The sequence below is a fragment of the Hippocampus guttulatus genome, chromosome 19 (assembly GCF_054856545.1).
Source record: "Hippocampus guttulatus isolate MCC_2025c chromosome 19, RoL_Hgut_1.0, whole genome shotgun sequence".
In the NCBI taxonomy this organism is placed as follows: Eukaryota; Metazoa; Chordata; class Actinopteri; order Syngnathiformes; family Syngnathidae; genus Hippocampus; species Hippocampus guttulatus.
The window spans coordinates 55,011-80,771 of NC_141279.1; the positions used below are offsets into that span (position 1 = coordinate 55,011).

Here is a 25,761-nt window from a genome sequence, read left to right on the forward strand (position 1 = left end):
GTCCAAACATGGCAAAGAAGCAGACCGAGGAAGTCAGCATCCGTCATCAAAAAGTGACTCTTTCGGCTCCACATCAAAGTAAAAAATGACATTCTTCTGGTGCAACTCTTTGGTGATGAGGATGGATGGAAAATAAAGAAATATCAAAACACATACTCAGCCACGAATAGACACTTCAGCTCGCTTTTATTTTCATGCCGCTTGAGCAGAGTTGTGTGAAAAAGAACTCATTTTTGAGCATGACGGCCCAGATTCACGATGATTTCGATCCTCATAACGCAGGATTACGTTCTATATAGCATCACGCAATAAGAGTATGTAGGGGCCTATAGCGGCAACTTAGTATCCTTTCGTCGCTACGTCAGCAGGGCATGTAGGTTTTTGACTCGTGCTTTTCTTCGACGGGCTTTTCCTTTCCACGACGACAAGGAATACACGAGGCCGCCATCGTTGATCCAAAAAAAATGATTCGCTTTATTTTCTTGAACACAAATTAAGGCTTTATCAAAATGAAAAAATAAAACTTCTACAATACACTTAAACGAAATACGAAATCGGTTCACATGAAATACGAAATAAGCAAACACGAAGTACGGTCAAAAAAAAGGTGTTGCTCCATGCCCTACTGTCTTCCTAATCATGCTTACATAAATCTAGCCTCTTAACAGACTAAAAACAGGACAACCAATGGAGCCCAGATACTTCGATATTCTTAATAAATTTGTTCTAAAATAAAATATCAAATATAAACCAAACTGCTTGCATCTATTAAATTCGAATTATTCAAAAGGCGACATCTATAGTTTAACCAAATTTTCCTTATGGCTCTAACAGGGCCTTTTGTTATGACAGCTACTCAAACTTTGGGGGGGGTTTTTCCAATTGTGCTCCAAGTGCAGTCCTAATAATTTTGGGACGCGTATGATCATCGTTGCAGCAAGTTAAGAAAATAAAAGACCCCAAACATACCACGATGTAAATCTCTACTCAGTCTTTTGTTTCAATCATCATTTTTGCAAGGCAAACACACACCGAGGCATTCACGTCACAATGGTAAAATGCTCAGCGGAAGACCGATTGAGATCTTCCATATTGCGCAAACATGACATTCTACGCGCAAACATTCCTATGATTCAACCTTTAGCTCCGATCATTTAGTACTCGGAATACTTCAACATGAGCACGCGCACTCAAATAATAACAATAATAATGCGTGCTGCTCTGCCGCCCCCTTCCGTACGTTGAAATCATAGCAGTCTGAAAAGAAAATACAGTGCATGGAAGACATTTTAAAAGAGATTAGCCTTTTTCTTCATGTCGTTTCGTTTCCAAAGCGGAAGGCGGTCAAATTCTTTGATGGCCATGCCGAAGATATCAAAGAAGGAATCTGGGGACAGGTGACGCTGAAACCAAAGAAAATCAGAGCATCACTGCCGGAACAGAGCGCCGCCATCCGCGGACGTCCCAAGTTGCAGGATTTGGTCCCAACGGTCGCTTTCTTTTGGCCGCACCGCACCCGGGATGCGCGCTGCCGCACGTTATTTTGAGGTACTTTTGCACGTCGCCATGTTTCGGGTCAGCGTTTTTCCGGCCTCCGGTTGCTCGGCGAGGGCAAAATCGCTTGACCGGCAAAGCACTCGCGTTGGGATCAGCGCACGACAAGAGATGACATCATCGAGATCTCTCGTCTGGTTTGATTGCCATGTTTTCATGCCGTGAAATATATCTCGATCGCGCGCCGCCGCAGATGATCTTCACGGCGCGGTCGCGCGCCGTGACGTTGCCTTGTGAAGAACGCTGTGGATCGTTACCTCTAATCTCGTCCTGTCCACCTCTCTGGGAAGCTTCACGCGTCCCCTGTTGGCAACCGTCAGCATTTCGTACGGGTAGACCTTGGCACGACAAAGGGAACGGCGAGAAGTTTTCGTCAGGACTACACAAGATAGAGATATCAAACGTCCGGAGGAAAAGTGAGCCCCCCCCCCCCCCCCCACAAAAATCACGTACACACACATGCACGGTTAGTGTTTGCAAACAAGACAAACAAGGCTTCAAGCACACAATTTGGACAGAAGGGCCGACCAAGACCGCAATACTTGCTTTTGGCTCCAGCAAATTAGGCATCGACACTCCTCGGTCCATTCGTGCAAACGGATGCGGACTGTCGTGGAGGAGCTAGGCACACAAGCAAACACTTGCAGCGACAAGAGATCCTCAAAACAGCAGCGTTACAAGCACCTTTACTGCAAGCAACATAGAGATTCCTCAAGACGCAGCAGTTATGTCACCGGGAGCTGCAAATATCCTTGAGGTTTGATTTTGGAGTTGGTCGCATGGATGCTTGATGTTAGCGAGTCAATTCCTGCAAAATCCTTTTTACCGTACCTGGAAATCTGAAAGGGGGGGGGGGGGGGATGCTTGTTTGAGGATGATTAGCACAGAACCAAAAAACAAAAACACAGCAGAATCCTATAAATACCTCTCAACGTGTCGCCGCTGCTCCGAAGGAACTCAGCAGATTGTGGCTAAGTAGAAGCAAAAAAGAAAAACATCTGAAACTGGGGTTTCAGCACATTGGAAATAAAGGATTGTGTGGCATCTGAAACTTCAATTCGAAGCTCTGACACGTGACAGAGCGCTTCAAACCGACACCGTTTTTCTTCTTTAAGAAGAAAAAGAGTATTACTCATGGAATGACCTTTTTTTCTTTTCAACAAGTCACTCATTTGGTCTCGAGCCATTTTGAAAAGAGCCACCTTTGAGTTCCTTTGACACCGAGGCTCCTCGGGAGAACGAATGGCCATGGCCGGACCCAAGCCCAAAGTTGGAGAGCTCCTGCCTAAATCTACCTCGGTGTGAAGAGAGCGCTTGAAAACGGACTCACCGGACGAAGGCGGTCGCAAGCGTACGCGGGCCAAGAGGACGTCTGGCCGGCGACGGGATCTACGGCGATGCAAAATAGCAGACGGGGAAGATCTCTCACAAAATGCGGCCATGTCAAATCAAAAGAGGAGTCGCTGGATCACGCGGGGCGCGATGAGCGGGGATGCAGCCCTTCGCTCTTCTCACAAACGGAGGGGAAAGATCGACGGCTCGCTTTGACCACGAGACGGCCGCCTTTGCGCGGAGATACCGCCGTCCGCAATTTCCTTCCGCGTTCGACAATTCGGCGCTAGCTTTTGTTTTGAATCCATTTCAGAAGAAGGACGGCGGTCGCTATTTTCATGACAAACGCGAGGTAAAGCAAAAAAAACCTCTGACAATCCCAAAAAGTGAGTTGGTGTGGGAGGCCTCCCTGGGGAGAAAAAAAAAAAAAAAAAAGAATACGACCAAATGGGCTCGGGGGCGGCGCTGTGCAATAGCAGAGGCTCTTGTGATCTTACCTGCGGCGTCGGGAACTAAGCGGCGACAGGAAGAGGGAGCGGGCGCGGTGCCGTAGCCGGAAAATAAAGAACCCAGAAGAAAGAGGGGATGACGTGGAAAAGTGGACAGCTACAGAGAAGTGTTGAAGTTGAGAAACGTTTTACCCGGCCGGTGGAAGTGTTGCGGCGACCGAGTCGGCGCGGAGCCGTGACGACTGTACGAGCCGACGCCGAAAGAGCCCACGCTCGCCGATTTGGGAATGCATTTCCTCAAGTCGTCACTTTCCTTGACAAACGAGAGGGCGCCGATGGACCATTGGGACAAGGTGACGTCGCCTTGATTCGACAGGAGCAAGATTTACCTCTGTGGTCCCCGAGACATTTGCCAGAGACTAAAAAAAAAAAAAATGACAAGAACACTTGAGCTTAACTTCCATGCAGTATTTGGAGATACACTTTGCTCACGTCAAGAGAGAGAGAGAGAGATGAGGGTGAAAGGGAGATTTGTTTTGCGCGCGCGGCCAACGACGTTACCTCCGCCGAGCTTTTCCTGTCGTGCGCGTTGCCTCCGCCGGTGCCGTCGCTCTTGTAGGACATCAGATCGGGATGCTCAATGTCATAAATGGCCTTGACTCTGGGAATGGCCGCCAAGTCTCGGTAACCCATCATCTGGTCATCTACTTTAGCCTGGAAATGCGGATGGGGGGGGGGGGGGGTAGCAGAAGCACAGCGAGGCTGAAAACGGCAGCGGACGTGACGGCTCGAGACGGGCGAAAAGTCAAAGCTGGCACTCGCGGGGGCGGCGACACGTTCGTCCCGCGACGCCGCGCGGCTTCAAGTTCATTTCGCCAACGTCAACTGCACTCGTGCTTTTCAATTCCAGTGCATAGACATCTCTCGATTTAGTCCTCCTCATGGGAGGGGCGCGGGGCCAGAAAGGATTTTCAGACTTGGGATTTGTTCTTGCTCTTCCCTTGCCGACCTCGCAGCCCTCAGTCGTCTTTCCCCGATTGGGAGTCGACGTTGACCCGCCCCCCTCCACCCCCCCCGTGGCCGATTGGCCTTTTGCTACAACAACGCAGTGTTCGGGCTTGGACGCTTTGCGGTCTTTGTGTGGACTCCGAAGGTCACTCTGCGTTTCTACTCACGCTTTTGTTGCACGGCGCGGCGTTGCGATAGGTCAGCTCCAACTCGTCTGGCGGTGCAGTCTAACTGGCTACGTCGCAGCTTGCTTGAAATTGAGCCCGGGCTTCATTTTTTGCCACGATAAGCGGGGACTTGAAAGCGAAAACCTCCGCAAACAATGCTGGGAAGAAAGCGGCTTGGCCGACTTACACAAATGGAGCGTCCGGGGCTTCTGGGCGAACGCGAGGCGGGTCCGGAGCAGGAGCTTTCCGACAAAGTTGGAGTCGACTGAGGGGGAGAAAGCCGCGTCGGTTTCATTCAGCAGATGCGGTCCTCTAAACCCCCCCCCCCCCCCTCCCATTTCGAGGCAAGCGGCGCGTTTTACCCTGCGGCCGTCACGGTTTCCGCCGCTCCCTCCGCAGTCCGGGTGCCACGCGCTGGATCCTAGCGAACGGAGAGGGCTTGAACAATGGTCGTGGTGGCCGCGTGGCCAAAGTCGGAGCGGTCTTGGCACTTGCCTTGCAAATACATGCCTTGGCCCTCCGCGAAGGTTCGGTCGCATCGGCTGCACCTCGCGCACTCCGGGTGATAGCGTCGGTCGCCGGCCTTGAGGAAATCGCAAGGGATCAAACGCACGGCGCCGCGCGCTCAAACACGTCATCGCAGATCGGAAATGGGAAATGGGGGCCCGTTTTGCCGCGTGACGGCTCACCTCGAGGACTTTGCCCGCGATGAACTTCCGGCACGTGTCACACCGCACCCCAAAGCGAAGCTGGTAGTCCCGCTCGCAGTACGGAACGCCGTCCCTATCGGGCGAGCAGAAGGTACAATGAAGCCCGCCGGGGCGGCTCGCCGTTGCCCGGAGCGGACGCCACGCGACGCGGCGCGGCGCTCGCCATGCGGGGAAACGCCTGCAGTTTTCTTTGCCGGCGCGTCGGAAGACTTTCTCAAGGTAAAGCGCGGAACCCTCGCACACGAGCGCTCGGCCGGGTGGATTTTCTTACCGTCGCCTTACAAAGCGGACGGCGATCCGTCAAGAAAGGCGTCACGGAGACGTCGGTATTTACTTGCTGATGTATTCTCCGCTCAGCGTTTTCCTGCAGACGACGCACTTGAAGCAGCCCAGGTGCCAGCGGCCGCCCAAAGCCAACAAAGCCTGACCGTTCTCGATGCGGCGACGGCAGCCGTCGCAGTCTGGGAGAGCCCGAGCGCCGACACAAAGCGCCGGCCGGTCAACTTGAAAAAGGCGCCCCCCCGAAACGAGGCCAAGATGCACCTACCGTCGGCGGATCCCATGCCGGCCGGCGGAGGAGTCGACGGGTTGACGCAGCGCTGACAGATGCGCTCTTTGCCACTGAAGGTGACGCAGTCGCCGGCAGGAAACGCTTGCCTGAGAAAGAACGGAATCCCGCCACTTTGTCGGTGTTCACTTGCGCGCGCGCGCCAAATCGGGTTGTAATGTTTGTTCTCGGAATATTACTTGCAAACGGTGCACACGAAGCAAGTCGGGTGGTAAGTCTTGCCCAGGACGGCCACCGCGTCTCCCTCCACAAATCCCCCGCAGCCGTCGCAGACGGTGCCGTGAAGCCTCCGGTAGTCCAGCGGACAGAGGCACTCTCCGCTCTTGACGAAGAAGCCGGAGCGGGTCAAGTCGCAGCCGCAAACTAAACCGACGCGCAAACAAAAGGTCATTTGGGCACGTGCGATCGGGGAACGGCGGACCCACCTTTGCAGGTGAAGCAGGCGACGTGGAAGTGACCGCCCCGGACTCGCAGCACCTCGCCCTTGCAGACCTCCCCGCATTTGACGCATCCGATGACCCGCTTGGCCGCGGGCGGGCGAGCGTGAAGCACTGCGGGCGAGACGAGTGAGCCTCCCATCTTTGCCCGCACTCGCCGGCGGCCGCGACAAGAGCGCGTCCGTACGATCGGGAAAGGTCCCGCCCGGCGTCGGCGGAGGAAAGAGCGCGACGTCGGCAGCGTTGCTTCTGCCGCTCTGTGCGGATGGATGGCTTTTTTTTTTTTTTTTTTTTTCCAAAAAACACTCCGCCTTGTGAAAGATGGGTACGCCGGCCCAAATCCGCCCCGCAACAGGAGGGATTTGTTTGTTTGTCACAAACGAGATTAGAGGCCGACGCTTTGCACGGGTTGACGTTGACGGATTCCGCTCTCCTCTGGCTCGGGGGTCGATTGTTGGCGCAGGTTTTCGACATTGCGCGCGAGCACACCGAAGCCTCGCCGCACTTTGGTGCAGATGCCGAACATGTCATATCATATCACATGTCAGGTCTTAGCAGGCGGTGTTTTTAGAAAGACGGCAGAGCCCAAGAGAAACCCGAGACGGGGGAGTCTATTTCGAGGATCGCAATTCATTTTGACGCGGCGGACGGGAAGTCTTTCGCAATGTTGTTCGCAATCGTTTACCGAGAAGTCGGGAGGCCGTTTGGCGATGCGTCACATGTCAGTAAAAAGGGTCGTCTTGTCGGCTCAGGAAATTCTTGCGGAATGTCTCAGGAAGACGCGCGAGGAGGCAACCGTTTCCCCCCACTCATCACCGCAAGTGAAAAAAAGACTTCACAAAAGAATACAGGGGCCTGCCTACCACCCCTACCCCCCCCAAAAAAGGAGCCATTTCCTTGAAGGCTCCTGCTAAATTTACAGCCCGCCAGCACAGCTTTCACTTTTCCACTCTTGGTCACCAAGTTTGTATGCCTTCATTTTGCTTTGGTCATTTCCTGAATTCTTTTCTCCCTTATTTCTGGAAAGATGCACGCCCAGCTTGAGGGCGAGACATATCGCAGCAGAAGATGGGAAATGGCTTTTCCCCTTTGTGACTGCCGTCAACGTCGCAAGGTGGGTTTGTCAAAAGCTGGCGCGACATTTTTGGAAACTTTGCAGCTCTACAAATGACCCGGGAGGACGAATCACCGTAGCGTTGCCGTCGCATCACTACAGCCCACATTTCCAAACGCTTTGACGCGAGCGCTTTCCAAAGCAAAGTGCTCCAAATACCACCAAGAAGAATATTGCGCGCGCTGCTAAATGAGAAGGCATCGCACGAGGAAGCTTTGAAGCCGCCCCGCATCAATACCATGAGAAAAAGGGATCCCGCACACGCTACCTTTCTCTTTCATGGCGCCGGCTGCACGTCTTTGACGAGGACAATTCTTGACTGCAGCGGACCAAGGCGACAACGGAAGCGAGCCGGACTATTGCTTCAGGGTGACACATGCGGAGAAGGGGGGGGGCGGCGAAGGGGGCGGACCGAGAGCAGCGGCGGCAGCGCGGGCGTGAATGACATCATCCGCTCGCTAGGAAGTTTGCATTGTTTTTCTCTTCAGTCTGCACACGCTGCACTGTGACAAAGTCGTGTTGTGTGCATTCTGAGATCAAAAAAGGCAGCGTATTCGTCACATGACCTCAATTTGGCATTTTTGAGCTGATCGCAAGTTTGCAATTAAAAAGAGAAAAAGGTCAATGCCAAAGGAAGGCACATGGCTTAACCCCCCTTGCAAAAAGCAGAGCGTGCGCCCGCGCGTACCTGACACATCAGCAGGTATGGCCGCCAACTTCTCACACAGGACGTAGTCGTGGGGATTGAGGAGCGGCAGCTGCTCCATCACGCAGCGCTTGGGGATCAGGTAGAGCACCTCGGCCACCCGGCCGTCCTCGATGATGGACATGCGCCTGACCGAGTTCTCGCCCTTGGCCCGCGCCGCGTCCCGGCCCGGGCCGCTCCCGCAGATGCGGCCCAGGCTGTTGAGGCCGAGGCGGCTCGACGTGCTCATCTTGTCCACGCAGTCCGGGCGGCACAGCCCCTCCATACGAGCGGAGATCAGGCGAGCGATGAGTTTGCGCTCCAGGATCAACCTGCGCGCGCGCGCGCGCGTGGTCCTTCAGGCCGTGCAGGTCCTGTAAGAAGATTAAGGCAGGTGTATTTTTAGTGGTGATCTTCACAGTGGACACAGATTTTTTTTTCACTGGAAACATTCTTCCAAGTACGTCACCATCGCAATCCCAGAACGGCAGCAGAGGAAAGCAAGAAAATAGCCACGGTGGCAAGACAGAGATCAGCAGGAGCGTCGTGGCAAATGCCCCCCCCCCCCAGTTAAATAAAATAAATAAATAAAAACTTTGTTCCCCCGGCGATGTTTGTGCACTCACAGCGGATGACGGGGCGCTCAAAGTTCAAAAGGTCAATCCATGCGCCGGCTGCTAAATCCCACTCAAAGACCGCAAGTGGTTCAATCAAGCCTGCGCAACAGAGCCCTTGAAGAAGCTCGCCATTTTGGCCGCCTTTTCTGCCCCAGCTTGCGATGGATTCAAATCGACACGGATTCTCTGATGGACTAACAGCCAAGCCATGAGGTCAGAAGCCCCAGCTTCTTTTGGACTTTTTTTTGGGGGGGCGGGGGGGGGGGGGCATCATGCATTAATGCAATAAATAGGAATCTGAATAATGGAAACTAAATGTCATAGCTCCACCTACAGGCTGGAATTTGGAAAACGTGCTTTAGCAAAGTTCTCTCTCCGTGCGCGCACACACACAAACACACGCACTTCAATTCACTCGTGAAGAGGAGAAATCTGATACTTTCAGAAAAATTATGCTCGCAAAAAATAATTAAAAAAAAAAAACATCTGCAGATTTCAAATGAGCTCCTGCACAGACCATCAAGGACATATCTGCACACACTTTTTTTTTTAATCTGATTTAATTCCCTTATTCAGGAGCATATATAAATCACTGGCCACAGTTGACTTAAATTGTAGTGATAGCAATCAAACCGACAGGAGCTCAACGATAGCGCTGCAGCAACATAAACTGTCATTGTGTTGTGATCAATACAATGCGCTTGGACGATTTGATTTGTGTGGATCATCTCTTTTCTTGATCTACCAAGACATTATTATTAAAATCATCATCAAAAAACATTTTGGGCACAAAAAAAAATAAAAAAAATCAACAGCACCCTTGAAAAATCAAGGATGTCGTCGATTTTTGGGGGGTTCTTGTCAACATCCTTGAAGTTCAATCGAACCCCTCCACCCCCCTAAAATCGTAATCAAAAATCAAATACCTAAAAAAAAAAAAATAGGGAGGAGGTTGAGAGAAATGTTCAAACTTGAGGACTTTGGAGAAGTCAGGAGTTGATGGAGCGCGATGGCGGCTCATCCCCGTCCTCCGCTTGCTCTTCGCGGGACAGCGGCTCCGTGTCGGGCTCCCTCTCGGCCCGCGCCGATCTTTTGGTCAACTTGTTCAGAGTCCCGCCCTAAAAAAAATAAAAATACCGGTTTAGTCCTACAAAGCTGAGGTGGCGGGAGGACCCAAAGCATCGTCATCCGCAAGCCCCGTTTCGACCCAGTTGAGTCAATTTAGCAGCGGAAGGCCCACGCGATTCCGATCCGACTCGAGTCGAGTCACGCGACCGGATAGAAAACGTTTCCAAGAGACGACGCGGAGGAAAAGAGGCGGCACCTGTCTGTGATCCACAACGTTGAGCAGCGACGACGTGACGATGCAAGCGACGGTGTTGGCCAACATGAAGATCATCATCCGCTGCCAGCGCCGCAGCGGAATCTTGGTGTCGCTGAGGGGACGGGAAAATGCAAACGGCAACGCTGGCTAGGCACCCAAACGGAGCGGCGGCGGCGGGATTTCCTACCTGGACTCGGTGCCCAAAATCTGCCCGACAACCAGATTGGAGATGCCGATCCCGATCATCTGGACGGAGGTCGCGAGGCCCATGGCGGTGCCCACGGTGGCTTGAGGCACCACCAGAGGAATCGACGGCCACATGCTCGCCTGCAACACAGCGCCGCCGCCGACTCGTACAACAACAAAAGCCTCTCGAGGGATCCATCCCTCCCTCCCTCCATCCCGGCGAATCCCTTTTGGGGAACCTCCTGAGAAGACGCAAAAGGGGCCCGAAAGCCCCGTCGGCTCCAAGCCATCTCGATGTTGAGGAACGACATTGACGTGAGGGGAAGAGCTTCAATCGGACAAGCCAAAGAAAAGTAGTGCTTTGGCACCACCTATGAGAAACCTTGGAGTGAGGTGTCAAATACTTACAACCCCCCCCCCCCCCAAAATGGGCTGAATGATGCAAAGTCGTCAGCCGATTGCATGATTCCAGAAGAACTCGGGAAATGACAGTCATGTACCGTCAGATTTGTCAGATTTAAAATGATTATTTAAATATTGTATTTTTTCCCCCCTCACCAAGGGAAGAAGAGGTATGGATGCACCTAAAAAAAAAATTAAAATTACATGCCGTTTGATATTGAGAAAAATCTAAACCAATTCAATGAATATGGAAACCAGTTTAGATTGACTTTACATAGTAAAATACGAATGATGGAAATGAAAAAGAACACTGAAAAGTGCCCCGAGGCGTAAGTGTGCGCGCAAACGGTTGTTCGTCTACGTGGGGCTGGCAACCTGGTGAGCGTGTCGTGTCGCCCGCTCGTTGCGCAAAGAGCCCCCGGCACCCCCCCCCCCCCCCAGGAGAAGCGGATGAGGACAGGGATGGATGGAGGAAATGAGAAAAGAAGGCTTCCTGACAGCAGCAAAGGAGTAGGTGACCCCCAGCCAGATGGTGGAGACCAGAGGAGCCACGAAGGTGAAGGCCAGCAGTCCAAACACCGGCAGCGTCAATACGGCGCAGGCCACGGCGAAAATCCCCCGCAGCCCCACGTAATCCTGAAAAACACACCGGCACAAACAAAGCTCTCCACCCATTGCTCGCCCTCTCCCCACAATGGGCTAAGAAGCAAAACTTACAATGAGAACACCGGCGCCGGCGGAGAGGACCAGGGAGCTGTCGTAAACGGCGCCGGCCACGTAGGCCGCCTCCCTCTGAGTGTAGTTGTCGTACTTGTCCTGCACAAACTTACTGCGCGACAAACGGTGAAAGGCGAGCATTCGGGAAAGGCCGCCCCCGCTCGACCGCTTTGCTTTTCCAATACCTGGCGTCGGCAATGAAGGGGAAAATGCCGTTGTAAAAGAACATGATGGTGAGCACCAGAAGCCAGTATCGCAGGGACAGCCGCTTCGCGTCCCCAATCCTCTACGCCGCAAAAGACGTGCGACGTACCCGTGACAAAAAAATCATCAGAAAGCAGGAGTCGGCGGAAGCCGCGATGGGTTGGCTTTGGCCCGTACCACTTTGCGAGACTCCTCCCGAATGGCCCCGTCCAGACCCAGCTGCCTCATTCCCACCTTGTCCAGGGAGCTGACGACGACGGCCGACATCAAGCCCAGCGCGCACAGGAGCGCACCTGCAAAACGGGCAAAGTCGGGCGCGCTCGCGGGGAGGCGGCGGCGTGCGGCCGCTTCTTTCCACTCACCGCCCCAGAGGGTCCGCTGCATGCCAAACTTGGCTTCAAAGCGCTGCGTGAGGAAAAAGTTGAGGATGGAGCCCAGGCGCGAGAAGGCCAAGGTCAGCCCGAAGGCCAAGGCCAGTTCTTTCCCCTTGAACCAGAAGGCGGTGATGCGGTTCTGGACGACTGCGGGAGGAGAGCGCATTTCAAGTCGGGACGGACCGCGGACCTGCGGCGAGCGCGTTATCCTTATTCGATGTGGCGCCGAGTTCCACGAGTCGAGCCCTCACTGGTCAGAGATCCGTTGCCGGATCCGAAGAGGAGTCGTCCCGTGAGCATGAGGGGCAGCAGGTAGGGAGTTCCTTTGAAGTGGGAGCCCAGGGCGAACAGGGACGAGCCCAAAACGCACAAGGAGGAGAACAGGAAGACTCCGACTGCGGAGAGACACACGCACCAAAGTGGCGGAATAGGACTACGACGCCGGTTCAACATTCGCACATCTTTGTTCAAGATGATGATGCCGCCGCGTGCAAACGGAACGAGAAGAGAAGTCGAGACGGAGCCAAAAAAACAAATGTCTCTCAATCCGGATTGAAAACGAGGCTGCCTTTCCACGATCCGTTCTTTAGTTTAGGATCTTGTTTGAAATCCATTTCACTCGACGTCGCTTGAATGAAATGGATCGTCATTTCAGGACGGAAACGGCAGCAAAATGTGCAAATACGCCCTATACGGTTATCGCTACGTGTTAAATACTATGAGTATGTTAACGCAGGTCAACAGCAAGCCAAACTCATTTATTCATGAGCCAGGAAACTGAGCGTCTTGCTCCTTTATTACGGTCTTCTTGACGGCGTACAGTGAACAACTGTGACATCAGCTCAATGAATTGTAGAGTGAAACTGAAATGAACAGATTTAAAACATGCATTAATATTGCGTACACAAGTACAACACAAATCGTCAGGTGTTTAACAAAGGACATAAATGCAGCTCGAAATGTGGCAAACAACGATAAACAATGCGTTTTCGCAGCACCATCGCATGCTAATTAGGTTGTTAGCACCGATTTAGCATCGTCGCTACGTCGTTAGCAATACTCTGAGCTAGCGAGTTTCCAATGACGACAATTGAGGGAAAACAATCTCCGAAACGCATTTCTAAATAATGATAAACACGTGCAGACTTACAGCTATTGCTTTCGAAGGTGAAACGAAAGGAATACAACTCAGGAGGACCAGTAGCAACGACCACGGTCAGGCTTTCTGTAATGACTCGTCTGATGAAACATGGCGTCCGCTATCCACAATGCACCGCGATAACTAAATGAATATTCTAAACAGAATTCCTATTTATGAAATGGCCCGAAACTTTTACTGTGGGCAGAACACGCCCTTTAGCCGCAAGTGATGATATCTGAGCAAAGTGAGCGCTGGGGGGGGGGGGGGGGGGTTGCGTCTGATATCAGCCCGAGATGTCATCAAGAGGACAATGAAAGGAACCCCGAAAGCTACTCACTGACAAAGGACTTTTTCACGCGCTTCCCATGAGCTCTGGTGATTTTTTTTTTCACTTTGAAGTTTGGATTTCATTCGTTTGCGTTACGTCGCGATGTCCCCGGTTGGAATATGTCATCGACACGGTGAGATTGAAATGGTCTTACATCGGTTTCCCAATTTGTCAATCAGGAAGCCAGCCAGGACCACCACGACCGCATTCCTGAGGAGGAGAGAAGGAGAGAGGGGATCCAACCGTGTTGACGTTTAACATGCGCAACGGGGCGTCAGGCAAAGGGGGTGGCCCCCGAAGAGCTCCGTCAAATGCATTGGGAAAAAAAGAACAACAACAACACATCCCGGCGCATCATTTTCAAAAGGCCGGAGCAAAGATTTTGGTCACGCCCGCGCGTCTTTTGTCCTAGATTGTTTGTGAAATGGTTTCCAGTTCAAAACGAGCGCTTGTTGAAATGCTTGTCAAGAATGGAAGCCAATTGGCTGCGCGCTAACAGCCGGAGGCGGCTTGACCGCGCGGGCTCACGTCGCCCTCGGCTACGCTCGGCGTTTGCCCTTTCGGTGCCGCGCGGCAGCTTTTTGAAGCCGTGGCATCCGAGGGCTCGCGTGAGAAAAAGTTGCGCCCGCCCAACGGCCGTGGCGCGCGCGCGCGTACTTACGTCCACGCGTAGATGGCGTAAAGAAGATTGTACTCCCGAGGCGTCATCCCCAAGCCCTCCGCGCAGTCCGCCGTCGCGTCGGGACACGTCAGGTTCTGAGGGACGGGAGAAGAAGGAGCCCAGTTCACGGCGCGCCATCGGTGAGACGCGGCGGAGGCCGCGATTTTACTCGGCCAAACTGCGGATACCCCTTGAAACTGGTTCTGCAAAACGCTGGGCATGTCGAAGCAGAAGTAGGAGCCGAAGGTCAACAGGCAGTTGAAGAACAGCACCGCGAAGCGATAGTAACCTGCAAAAGAAGAGAGTTTCTTCATTCATCCGGTCGGCCGGCCGGCCGGCCGGCCCGGAGGACTTTGTTGGACGTGAATTTACAAGCGAGAGCGCAGTTGGCAAAGGAGCGGATAACGTTGAGCCGGCGCAACGTTGGCCTTCTTGCGAGCGGCAAGACGGGAGCCCTGCGGAAGGCAGCGCTCCAGCCAATGGCGCTCGACGCCACCGCCGCGCTTTCAAGACTCGCTTCCAAATACGTCGCTGTCGTGAGCCTTTTCTATGAAACGTTGGGCAAATGCTATCTTTTGGTTTTGGTGGGCGAGGGGAAACAAAAGGTGAGATTCGAGTTTCAGACCAAAGCGCCCAGCCTGCCATCCGATACCTGTGAGGTCACAGGTGTCGGGAGCTGCGGTCCTGGAGGTTGTTGCGACAGGGAGACTTGGGAAACATGCAGGACGGCGCACCCCCTCCCCCGTTCTATGAAAAGCGCTTCTCCTCACGAGGGTCGCGGGCGCGCCGGAGCCTATCCGAGTCATCTTTCGGCGGTCGCCCGCCGATCTTCGCGACGTCGCTGATACGGTTTGTGGCACTCGGAACAGAGTTTCACCGCGGGCTCTCAAGATGCCCTCCTGCTTTCGATGGCGAGTTTCGTGATTTCAGATTCGGGGTGACTCGACTTCACACACCAAGTCCCTGGAAAACGGGCATCGTTTCCGTTTGCATCCATTCATCCACAGACACGTCTTTTCTTCCGCGCCAATTCACGACTTGAGGCGCCGCAGTCAAATATGCCGAGTTGCTCATTTTCGTGGCCAAGTTCCGCGGAGAACTCTGGCCATTGGGCTCCAACGTACCTTTTTCCGCCGGCTGTGCCATGCTGTGACGTTAAAGGACAACTGACTGAAAAGTCCACTTCACAGGAGCTACTCCGGGATTGTCGGCCTAGACAGTTGCGAGCGCCCGAAAATATCAAACGCCACGACGACTGGGATGCGTCCGATGTACCGTCGAGGCGGAACGTGGCGTTCAACAAATCAGTGTTGACAATGCCGCACGCGCATGCGCCGCTGCAACGCTCACGTGATGGTCGCCAATTAACTTTATTGATAATGTTTAGTAACACCTCTTGTCTAATGTCGTTTTTTAAGTTAATGGCGGTATTGTTCCGGTAGCTTTTCAATTTATTTTATATGTAATCGTATTTCGTTGTAAGAACTCCTCCCTTTTGAATCCAACTGCGCCTATCGAGCAATATATATACGTCACATGGTTTGTGTGTGGGGTGGTGGCCACCAAAAAGGTTAAAACGCGTTTTGGTTATTTTGGCCCACAACGAACACCGTAAGCATGAATCCCCCGCCCGCCCCCCCGTACTAACTCTCAGCGCAGACCGTCACAGTAACCGATCGGCGGGGTTCGGAAGAGGTTTCTAAGGAAGTGAGTAAAATGTCGACGACGTGGGAAATATCCGATTCAGACGCCGAAGTCGAGAAAGAATCAAAAGGCACTTTACAGAGTGGCGAAAGGTCTCGCGACTCCGCAGAGAGAAGCGTTTCGGTTCCGCCGCCATCATTCGAACGCGATCGGCCGAGTCCGGCGAAAAGGCGCCGTTCCAAGGAGGAGATGGAGGCGGACCGGGACAAAGCCAGGCAACGGAGGGAGGCTCGGGAGAAGAACCGAGCTGCGAAGGAGCGACAGAAGCAGGAGAAGAGAAAGGAGCAAGAGAAAAGGAAAGAAGCTGCGCAACGTCTCAAGCCAGAGAACTGTCTCCGGTGTTTGACTGTGTGCGTAGATCCGGGTCAGTTGCCCCTTTTCGATCTCTCTTCAAGCCAAAGACAAAGTGACGGGGCTTCAACGTCAAGGCTCGAGCGACTCTCTCACCTCTCCGTCCTTGGCGCTTTGCAGCTCTCCTGCAACAGCCGGGCTGCGACATCCTGCTGGGCACCCTCTCTTCTTTGGAATGGCGCTACAGCATCCGACAGCAGCCGCTTGCCAACGGCATCGCGTGGACCAGGGATTTACCTCAGGTGGGCACTCGGTTTCAGAAGAGCTCCTCTCGCTCTCTCTGCGCGTTCTGGCCAAATGTGCAAAAGGCCGACAGAATATCTCGGTCCCGGTCCGCCGCCTTGCTCGACGGTGTCTCCAGCTGACCGACGGCGCCGCGGGAACGGTTGCGGAGGACCAACTGGTGCAGGTGCTCAGCGCGTCCCAATTCGTCGACGTCGCCATCGCTGTGAAAAAAGTAAGTTGGCCATCCCGTTCGAAGCCAGAGTTTCCCGACCCGTGTCGAGACAAAGCGCGTGCATCACACCAGGAACAATTTTGAATTGAGAATTTTCAGCCGACCTGCCACTTTGACGTTTTTGAAATGATGTCATTTCTGCAGCTGATCGACGGCGACGGGGAAGAACTCGAGGGCGAATCCGTCCCGGGTCCGTTGGCGGAGGGCTTCCAATGGGACGCGGCCACGGTGGCCACTCTCTTGGTCACGGAGTACAGGTGAAGATGGCCGACAAAGACGACCGCCGTATTTCTCCCGCGATACGAGACTCGCGGCGACCCATCCCGCCGGCGTGGAAATCGAGGCCGCGTCCGCCAACAATCCGAATTTTGACCGCCGCGCCTGACTCGCGTGCGCTTCTGACCGCCAGGAGGCCCGCGTTCGCCCAAACGGTCCGCTCCAGATACGGCGGGGGCGACGTGGACGTCGAGGAGGTGAGTCGCGTGCCATCGGCCGAGGCGACCGGACGCCCCAAACTCGACGTCCTTTGCGCTCCGCTCCCTTCAGGTTCTCGTGTTTCTGCAGCTGCGGAAGAACGTGGCCGTCGTCTTTGTGGAAAGCTGGCAGGACGTCGCCGACCACGTGTGCGCCGTCACCAAGTCCTTGTCCAAGCGGCCTTTGAAGTACGCAGCGCCGCCCGCGCCTCGGTGACTCCGCCAAAAACTCAAGTCTCCGATCGAGCCGCGAGCCGACTTAGCGCGTACGACGGCGTGAAAGAATCGCAAACGAAACGGCAAGGAGATTGTTTTCCCAAACGTACCGGGCTCTCACGTCTGCCGCGGCGCGACCCGCCGACAGGCAGCTGACGGAGCGAGCGCAGCTGCCCTTCTGCGCCGAGGGCTCGTGGGCCGGCGGGGCGCGCGTGGAGAAGGACGGCTCCGGCCTCCGACGGGTGTGGAGCGAGCAGATCCGGCAGCTCAACAGGGTCGGCGGGGCCACCGCCTCCCGCGTGACCGCCGCGTACCCGTCGCCGCGGCTGCTGCTGCAGGTACGACTTGGAGGTCGGGGAGCGAGCTGCGTCGGCTGCGAGCGTGTGCGTGGGGGGGTGGGGGGTGGGGGGGGCGGACAGATCGGGCAATATTTCAACTGACTGGATGATTGAAACGATTGTCTGGATGTCGCGCAGAAGTTGAAAAGTGCTTTGGAAATCAGCTGGGATCGCCTTCCGCTTTTGAATTTGCGCCACTTGCTTCCCGCGTTGCCGACCAGGCTTACGGGGCGTCGCGTTCGGAGGAGGAGCGCAAGAAGCTGCTGGCCCATCTGGCGGTGAAGGGCGACGGCCAGGAGCGGCGGGTCGGACCCGAGATTTCCACCAGAGTTTACCGCTGCCTCACCGCTCAGAACCCGGAACTGGTCCTGGACTAACTCCAACATGGCCTGAACGACGGTTGCGCCTCGCTGCGCGCCGCCGAGCCGAGCCGAGCCGAGCCGCTCTCATGTGACCGTTGAAGTCAACGAGCCAAACGTCTGCCTCGGGGATTCGGGTCCAAATAACGCCACGCCGTCATGCAAGGAAATCCATTTCGGGAAAATAATGACTCCATTAAAAACAAATCTGCAGCAGAGCTTTTGTCTTTTTTTTTATTTTTATTATTATTATTGGAAGGTAAGAAAGTGAAAAGTTACAAAACGTCCTTTACAAAGTAGCAAAAAGAATTGATTTCTCTCCCGGCATCCATGCCTCCTATTCGAGTCCTGCTCATGAATGCACCCCTCCCCCACCCCCATCATTGTTTTTTTCTTCGAATCTGTTGAACGTCACTTTTACATTTATTCTAAAGACGGCAAGTCATGAAAGCAGAGGTAAAAAATGCTCTCTCCATTTTTCATGAGTTCATTTGTATTTGTTTTGACTTTAATTCAGTCGGATTTTTTTAAATGCTTCATTTTAATTTACTTATCGTGATTAGTTTTAGTTATCCACAGTGTACATTAGTATTTGTTAACTGCAAGATTTAAAAAAAAAAAAAAAAAAAGTCGCAAAAGTAACATATTACAATTCTCAAATGACCGATTCCGAAATAAAAACATATACAATAAACCCCGAACGAATGCAAAAGTAAACAACAAAACTCTAATGGCCTTGACCGTCGCACTCACATGACCTGACCGAACCCAGAAAAGAGGCGAGCTGCGACACGCAACGCGAGCCCGAGGGCACTTGGACATGACCGTTTGATAAAATGGTGGATTACTCTTCTCGATGACGAAGCCCCAAACGCAGTCATTGTAGCGCAGAATGGCGTATTTCCACAAGTCCAACATTTTGACGGCACTTCTGCTTTCAGCTCTCCGCTCGACATGACGCTTGTCACATGAGTTGAATTCGGACCAATTTGGCATTTCTCCATTTGGAGAGCGGGGGAGAAACAAAGTGGATGTTTTCTCACCAGTTCTTAAACAGCAACAATTGAAAATTTGCCACAGACTTACCGATGGGAGTCGCACGCGTCATGTCCAGCGGCATCTTTTACTCCGATAGTCTTCCGGCTCTGAACTTTCATCGTCGTCGTCGCCGCCGAGGGATGTCGGGGGGCGACGCGGCTCGCGCGGTGACTCAAAACAAGGCTCCGAGACCGGCGCGGGCGAGTCACGGGCACCGACGGGGCCGGACGGGCGGCCGGCGTCCCCCTCGGCTCGCGCGACGGAGAACACCCAGCCCAGCCGGCGGCGCAGGAGGGCGAGCAGGCCCGCGGGCAGCTCCAGCGCGCTCAGTACGTCCGGGCAGGAGGGGAGCATTCGCCGGAAGCGGGCGCAGCAGAGGTACTGCAGGGAGGTGGGCGCGTAGCAGGCGCGGATCACCTTCATGCTGCTCTTGGCCGCCGTGGAGCACAACATGGGGTACAGCTTCTTGTTCTGCAGCCGAGTGGCGGCGACACCTGTGGGCCGAGGGCGGGGTTGCCGTTCAGTGGTCGGTGTCACAATTATTTCCCTTCACGCACAGCTTTCTGTTCATGACGAAAACCGAACAGTGAAAAAAGGAACAACCCCCCCCCCCCTCCTCCCAAAAAAAAACAACAACATGAATGTCCCTGGCAAGGTATGCGCAAAGTCAAACCTTCACAAGTGGAGGAACACACCTACGCAGCGTCGATTCTTGTAGATGGTCAAGGTACCGTGCCAGGTGTCCAAGTGCAGTCCGATGATGGAGCCTTGACCAAAGCGGGGGGAGAAGCTGACTTTCTCACCTTTATGCTGGAGGAGACCTGTCACAGACCAAGAAAAAAGGGTTGTAATTTCCCGGAGAAGCCACAAGATGGCGGCAAAGCACACCGTGGCCAGACCAAACGAAGCTCCCCCCCCCCCCCCCCCACTCAGTTTCCGCCTCGCCATAAAGTCTCCAGCCCCAACCTGTGTAGGAGAGCCCCCAGCTGTCTTCGTCGTGACCCAACAGGCTGCCAAAGTTATACTTGAATTTCTCCAGGTTCACCTCCGCAGTTCCGATGCCAACCATCTAAAACGAAACCGACGGGAGAGAGACTTGACGAACGTCGCTTTGCCTCGCGGCGTATTTGCATTGGCCATACCATGTCGGTTCCGTAGACGGGCGAGGTCATCTTGACTTCCCAGAAGTGTTGTCCCTCGGCGAGCTCTCTGGCGCCGCGGACGGCGGCCGTGCCGCAGCTGTAGTCCGAGTGGAAGCTCACCTTGCGGTCGTCGCAGCTGAGGAAGGCGCCGGAGGACTTGGCGCGCTCGTCCCAAACCCAGTCCAAGTCTGAAAGGGCAAAAGGTTGATTCGGGCGGGAGTTTTTTTCGGAGCACCGGAAGACCGCCCGGTCTCACGCGCTCTCCCAAGATTATGGAGCTAGCGGTAGATGAGGGCGCCCGATACGCGGAACCGCCCTCGGCGTACCGCGGTGCACCTGAAGACTCAATGGTGGCCAAAGATTTCTTTGAGTCGAGATTCGGCCACTTGATCTTCTCTCCTATTTGATCTCAACGCGGCGCCGCAGGCCGGCCGCGATGTGAGCCGGAGGGCTCGCATTATCGTCGGGCTCACCGTCGTCGTCTTCTCCACAGAGGCAGTCGGCGGCCGTTGCGAAGCCCGCGCTCGGCTCGTCTGCCCGGGCGCACCGGCAGAAAGACTCGCCCAGCACCGGCGCGGGGCCGGACGTCGCCGGCCGATCCGTCTCGGGCTCGGGCTCGGCGCCGCTGAGCTGCGTGATGCAAAGGACGGGAGCGCACGATCTCGCGGGCTCGACAAAGTGGCGAGTCGCGGTCGAAAAGCGATTCCATCAAATCACGGCAAAGGCTCAAAATGGGAATACGTGCGCCACCGTATTCCCCGTCAGCGGGCGCTTTGAGAGCATTTCATTTGCTTCAAGGAATTCACCCTTGAGAATCCTAAGAATGCCATTCCAACCCCATTTGGACTTTTTATCAACGGTTACGAGAAGCCAGTATGCCATCATGCTATAGAAATACACGAGTTTTAAGACAGCCGTTTGGCCTTTTTTAGACTAACTACGTCTACTTGTTTGAAGACATTTTGGAAGCGAGCCATCTGCAAACTGCCAACTATAACATACGACGATACGAAATAGATCACTCGGAATAATCCGAAAAAATCTGGCAATGTCGTAGGGGGGGACAGCGTACCTGCGTTGTGGTTCGGCTTTCCCATTCTTCTCCTTCAGCTAACGTCGACATCACTGCGACGGAATCTTCCCCGCGGCGCATTCCGCTCCAGGCCAAACGTCAAGGCCGGCCGCCCTTTCCCCTTCTCAGCATGGACGAGTGCAACCTGAAGAGCCAGGACCCCCTTAGCGGCATTCCAAGAAGCGTGCTACGTCAAAGCTCTAAATTACACCGCAGGGTAAAATCGGGCATTGTGCAAGCGTTTATTGGCCAAACTGACAAACGGAAAAAAATGAACGCGTCTCAAAAACCCGAAGCAAGAAAAAAAAAAAAAAACGGCTTTGAAATCTGCATGGAAAATACATTTAGGTACACAAAGGCATCCCTGATTCAAGTTGTCCGCTGACCAGTGTTATCGGGGGGAAAAAACGGTAAGGTTTTATTCATTCGTTTGTCATGCCGCCTAAGCCAATTAGGCCGAAAAGCGAATCGATCCCAAACGAGACATATTCAAAAGGGGCGTGGGAACTCAGCTCACGCAAACGAGCAAATCCGACAAGGTTCTTGATGGTGTCACTGCTCCTGTGGGTCAGGCAGGCAGCGTGCGGGGCGAGCCCACCACCCGCGCGTTGGATGCTCGCCATTTGCCGACCTCATGCACGAAGGAAGACAAACACCGGCTTCAGTGTGACTTTGGGATTGGGCTGTCCGAGTTGCCGTTCTCGCAATTCAATGCAGCAAAAGGTCTTTTGGAATCGCGGCTCCCTCAAATCTGAGGAATTTTCAGATGGGCTCCGAACTCAATCAAGCAGAGCTTACTTCGGGTGCACCTGATCCCAGGGTCCTTGCAGTTAGCAACCACGAGGAGAACAGCTTGGCTTCTCGCGCGCCTATTTTCGACCGCAACCATATGCTGCGATTGGCACGCGCGCGCAATGTTTAAATCCGGCCTCCTGCTCTGACACGGTGCCGAGATGTCTCCTGAGCTTCACTTGCGCACAAATTAGGTCACCTAACGTATGTCGGGCTTTTGAAGTTCACCTCGCAGCTTCTGGGAGATACGTGTCAAGTCTGCACCTCGCGACCAAATATGATATGACAGGTAATGATGTCATATCTATCTATAATAGCCGAGGTAACTTCTCTCATTAGCATGGCAATAAAGGGGAAACAATGGTCTTCCGGTTGCTTTCGTACGAAAGTTAAGTTGACCGGTTCCATGAGCAATCGCAGCAGTCCTGTGGCCCAGTGTGCCCAGCATGGCCGGTCCGATCCCAGCGGAGACGGTCATTGGCCACCACTTAGTTTAGGGAGTGCGTCGCTGGGCTCGCTTTAAGTGGGCTTTGGCCTACATACTGGAAATGCATCACCGAGACTCGTGAGCAGCCAGGACTCTGCTGTCAAACAGTTGCAAGAAGCTTCGTTTGGCTGACTTGACTGGAAATAAGGATTCCAGCGGCATTGTCAAATGCAATGGCAATCAAACGATCCGATCGATAGCAGCGCGGCGGCGAAACAGTCTGAAATAGGCTCGTGCGCGTTTCAGGAGGCTGCGAGGCATGCATAGCACAAGTGCGGCCTTGTTGTACGGAGTTGCCATTCTACGCGACATCAAGAGAGGTCGGTGGTCTTACCTTAGGTGAAGCTTTTGGTGTCCTGCCTCGCAGCGGCGAGCGTCTCATTTGACGGTCGGCGTGCCGCGATATCCGAACGGGATGGTGACAGGTGCACTCTCCGCGGTGGCCTTCTCCTTCTTCTTCGTCCTCTTCTTCTTCGCCGCCTCCTCCTTCGTCTTCTTCCTTTTCCTCTTCTCCTTCGTCTTCTTCTTCTTCTCTGGGAAGCCAGACGTAAACATGACCCGGCCACGCCTTCCTGTCGTTGGAGCCAAAAAACGGAAGGGCCTTGTGTTGGACTCCTCGTTTGTCATCTCAACAAGTGGGGAATCGACAAAGACATATTCAACTGTCACCTTACGATACATCTATGCCGAGCATTTTTAAACGCAATTGAAATGGAATTAAGAGATCTTGCTAATGAAGGACAAACACGAATGATACTAAAATGTTAATAATTGGACTCACTCTCCGCGTTCGAATGCCTGAAAGTTGGTGGAGGATTCCCAAAATATCTTGTCCCCCGTAAACGTTCGCTTTAGGTAATCCGAGCATCTATGCAGCGCGTGAACGCAACGCGCTCTGCCATTGGCCACTGTCCACTGTCAGGTGGCCTCTGACTGGCTGAGGAATCACATGGCCATTTACGGAAGTGCGTCCGGGACCCAAAGTGTTGCGTAGTTTGCCTCATCGCAGTTATGGACCCGAATAATGGTGAGTTTTCGGTTAGTTTACACATCCACTCGTGTGTATAGCTGGAGCATTATAACCGATAACAGACATGAATACCACGTTTTAATTACTGTTCTAACCTACTACTCGCGTGGAACCGCGAGTGACAGAATTCACGCTTTGGTCGTCCTCAAATACTTTGTCACTTCACCAACGGTCACTCCAGAGGCAATTTGCTGAGCGTGGAAAACTAGCGAGTTCTCTTTTGACTTCCAAATAGAAAGTACAGATATGTTTTCAAAATTGAGGAACCACAGCTGAAGAAGGGGCCAGATACATACCGGAGAACCGCAAGGCGATGTTTGCTGTTCATCAGTTCCCACCCCTGAATCCAACTCGCTGTCTTCGTGTCTTCCTAGAGAGCAGCAGCCTGGCAGGAGTGCGCCATGTCATCTTGGTTCTGTCTGGAAAAGGAGGTGTGGGCAAGAGCACCATCACCACCGAGCTTGCTCTGGCACTGAGGCATGCTGGGAAAAAGGCCGGTTGTGTTTAAAAACTAAGTGGGCAAATAAATTTCGATTCATTCCCTTGTATTGTACCGTTCTATACATTTACATATACAGGGTAGGCGAAAAGGAGGTTGGCACTTTTGGGTTATTGGAATCGCGGCCGGGAGGGAGGAGAAAGAAACAGAAAGGGGGACGAAAGAAATAATGGATGGAAGGAGGACGAATGAAAATGGTCGATGGCAAGGAGGGGGAGGAAGGCACGAAAGGTTGCGGTAAAACCGAGGGATGGAGGAAGGAAGATCAACAGGACAGAGGGAGGAATGAATGACGGAAGGAGAAGTTGAAAGAAAGGAGCAAGACGCTAAGAAAGCAAGGCTAAATTGATAGAAGGAAGGGAAGAGCGGCCGGGGTGGTACGCAAAGAAGGAAGGAATATTGTAAGAGGTGTCCCCTTGTCCTTAAGTGTCAAATAGCCCCTGCGATCCATTTGGGATTGGCAACCTTTTTTTTTTGTGGCCAGCCTGCGCAGTGCTTTAAGTTTGCGGCATTCCATCAGGTTGGCATCCTGGACGTGGACTTGTGCGGCCCGAGCATCCCCCGCATGCTGAGCGCGACTCGGCGAGACGTGCACCAGTGCGACTCCGGCTGGGTGCCCGTCTACGCGGACGCAGAGAAAAGCCTCGCGCTCATGTCCGTCGGCTTCCTACTCGATGACCCGGACGAAGCCGTGGTGTGGAGGGGGCCCAAGAAAACAGGTGGCATTTCAACTCAAAATGTTGAGTCGCCTCCACGAAAACATGCTCGCTCTTGAATTGGTTGTCGTCCTCCTTTGCCTCGTTAGCGATGATTGGCCAGTTTGTGTCAGACGTAGCGTGGGGAGAGCTGGACGTCCTGTTGGTGGACACACCGCCGGGGACATCCGACGAGCATTTGGCCATCTTGGAGAACCTCAAGAAGCACAAAGTAGCCGACGGGGCGGTTTTGGTCACCACCCCCCAGGTGAAGAAAAAGGACGAGGTGAACGAGTGCCTGGAAACTTTGAGATGTCGTCTTCCAACTTCCACGTCCTGTCTTCCAGGCGGTGTCAACGGGGGATGTCAGGAGAGAGGCAACATTCTGCAAGAAAACTGGATTGCGCATCCTGGGCATCGTGGAAAACATGAGCGGCTTTGTCTGCCCGCACTGCTCAGTGGGTGTCATTTTGTCACAGCCCCCCCACACACGCACACATATTTATTTTTTATTTTTTTTTAGGAATGCAGCAATATATTTTCTAAAGGTGGCGGCGAGGAGTTGGCCAAACTTACAGGATCCCCTTTCCTCGGTGAGTTTGTCAGATTGGATTGGGGAGGGAAATGGCAAAAGAAGAAACGGATGGTCTCCCTTGCAGGTTGTGTGCCCTTGGATCCTCAGCTGAGTGCCAGCGTGGAGCAAGGCAAAGACTTCCTCAAGTCATTCCCAGACAGCGCCACCTTCAGTGCCATTAGCGGCATTACCAAGACACTCCTCAACAGCCTCTAAACCGAAGAGTAAAAATGCAAACGTGCAAAGGCTCCAGCCTGACCGAGGAAGTATTGTGCGGATAACTTCACGTCACTTTGTGTGAAAATTTGAACTTAAACGCAAAATGCATTGCTTAGGAACTCGTCTCTGACTGCAGTCATATTTCGCCATCGATTATTTTTTTTTGGAAGTTCAAGGTGTTTGTTTTCCTGCGACCGACCCTTCAGTTTGAATTTGAAAACATGTTTTGCAAAACACCACAAATTCCATGTTATCTTTTACTCAACGGTGGGGCGCAAATATTGGCCGCTTTGGGGAAGCCACTCCAATCTATTTTGAAATCGTTTTAATTTGCTTG

At 53.4% G+C, this 25,761-nt stretch overlaps 5 protein-coding genes across 9 annotated transcripts; 2 read left to right on the forward strand and 3 right to left on the reverse strand.

The window, feature by feature from the left end:
* Positions 1 to 169: 169 nt before the first annotated feature.
* On the reverse strand, positions 170 to 8,310 carry LOC147189318 (actin-binding LIM protein 1-like). Its single transcript, XM_086099238.1, has 20 exons — positions 8,028 to 8,310; positions 6,214 to 6,339; positions 5,968 to 6,151; positions 5,768 to 5,877; positions 5,555 to 5,681; positions 5,200 to 5,293; positions 5,006 to 5,093; positions 4,873 to 4,931; positions 4,698 to 4,775; positions 3,897 to 4,049; positions 3,725 to 3,754; positions 3,528 to 3,648; positions 3,384 to 3,398; positions 3,070 to 3,295; positions 2,885 to 3,023; positions 2,480 to 2,525; positions 2,386 to 2,393; positions 2,101 to 2,175; positions 1,812 to 1,892; positions 170 to 1,403 (listed from the first exon to the last, which is right to left on the reverse strand). The coding sequence occupies exons 1-20, from the start codon at positions 8,308 to 8,310 to the stop codon at positions 1,290 to 1,292; spliced, it is 2,157 nt and encodes a 718-aa protein (XP_085955364.1). The 3' UTR covers positions 170 to 1,289.
* On the reverse strand, positions 8,250 to 15,323 carry mfsd1l (major facilitator superfamily domain containing 1-like). Its single transcript, XM_086138367.1, has 14 exons — positions 15,103 to 15,323; positions 14,167 to 14,267; positions 13,979 to 14,073; positions 13,472 to 13,527; positions 12,100 to 12,243; positions 11,837 to 11,995; positions 11,652 to 11,767; positions 11,456 to 11,556; positions 11,271 to 11,382; positions 11,052 to 11,189; positions 10,153 to 10,292; positions 9,966 to 10,077; positions 9,613 to 9,759; positions 8,250 to 8,398 (listed from the first exon to the last, which is right to left on the reverse strand). Exons 1-13 carry the CDS (start codon positions 15,122 to 15,124, stop codon positions 9,631 to 9,633), a joined length of 1,425 nt encoding a protein of 474 aa, XP_085994493.1. The 5' UTR covers positions 15,125 to 15,323; the 3' UTR covers positions 8,250 to 8,398; positions 9,613 to 9,630.
* A 272-nt stretch (positions 15,324 to 15,595) lies between these two features.
* On the forward strand, positions 15,596 to 18,094 carry eme2 (essential meiotic structure-specific endonuclease subunit 2). Of its 3 annotated transcripts, none has more exons than XM_086138369.1 (8): positions 15,596 to 16,046; positions 16,154 to 16,275; positions 16,350 to 16,490; positions 16,635 to 16,747; positions 16,900 to 16,963; positions 17,055 to 17,152; positions 17,328 to 17,517; positions 17,739 to 18,094. In XM_086138369.1, exons 1-8 carry the CDS (start codon positions 15,695 to 15,697, stop codon positions 17,892 to 17,894), a joined length of 1,236 nt encoding a protein of 411 aa, XP_085994495.1. In that variant the 5' UTR covers positions 15,596 to 15,694; the 3' UTR covers positions 17,895 to 18,094. The 3 variants fall into 3 exon arrangements, with proteins under 3 accessions (XP_085994495.1, XP_085994494.1, XP_085994496.1); XM_086138368.1 differs by having other exon boundaries at positions 15,597 to 16,046; positions 17,037 to 17,152; XM_086138370.1 differs by having other exon boundaries at positions 15,598 to 16,046; positions 16,395 to 16,490; positions 17,037 to 17,152.
* A 2-nt stretch (positions 18,095 to 18,096) lies between these two features.
* spsb3b (splA/ryanodine receptor domain and SOCS box containing 3b) lies at positions 18,097 to 23,273 on the reverse strand. Of its 2 annotated transcripts, XM_086138371.1 has the most exons (9): positions 23,189 to 23,273; positions 22,742 to 22,979; positions 21,129 to 21,273; positions 20,530 to 20,686; positions 20,057 to 20,244; positions 19,881 to 19,983; positions 19,610 to 19,735; positions 18,963 to 19,408; positions 18,097 to 18,874 (listed from the first exon to the last, which is right to left on the reverse strand). In XM_086138371.1, exons 3-8 carry the CDS (start codon positions 21,207 to 21,209, stop codon positions 18,981 to 18,983), a joined length of 1,083 nt encoding a protein of 360 aa, XP_085994497.1. In that variant the 5' UTR covers positions 21,210 to 21,273; positions 22,742 to 22,979; positions 23,189 to 23,273; the 3' UTR covers positions 18,097 to 18,874; positions 18,963 to 18,980. The 2 variants fall into 2 exon arrangements, with proteins under 2 accessions (XP_085994497.1, XP_085994498.1); XM_086138372.1 differs by lacking the exon at positions 20,530 to 20,686.
* nubp2 (nucleotide binding protein 2 (MinD homolog, E. coli)) lies at positions 22,973 to 25,543 on the forward strand. Of its 2 annotated transcripts, none has more exons than XM_086138373.1 (7): positions 22,973 to 23,434; positions 23,812 to 23,930; positions 24,457 to 24,655; positions 24,742 to 24,917; positions 24,979 to 25,089; positions 25,155 to 25,224; positions 25,291 to 25,543. In XM_086138373.1, the coding sequence occupies exons 1-7, from the start codon at positions 23,419 to 23,421 to the stop codon at positions 25,419 to 25,421; spliced, it is 822 nt and encodes a 273-aa protein (XP_085994499.1). In that variant the 5' UTR covers positions 22,973 to 23,418; the 3' UTR covers positions 25,422 to 25,543. The 2 variants fall into 2 exon arrangements, with proteins under 2 accessions (XP_085994499.1, XP_085994500.1); XM_086138374.1 differs by having other exon boundaries at positions 22,981 to 23,434; positions 24,742 to 24,899.
* Positions 25,544 to 25,761: the final 218 nt, after the last annotated feature.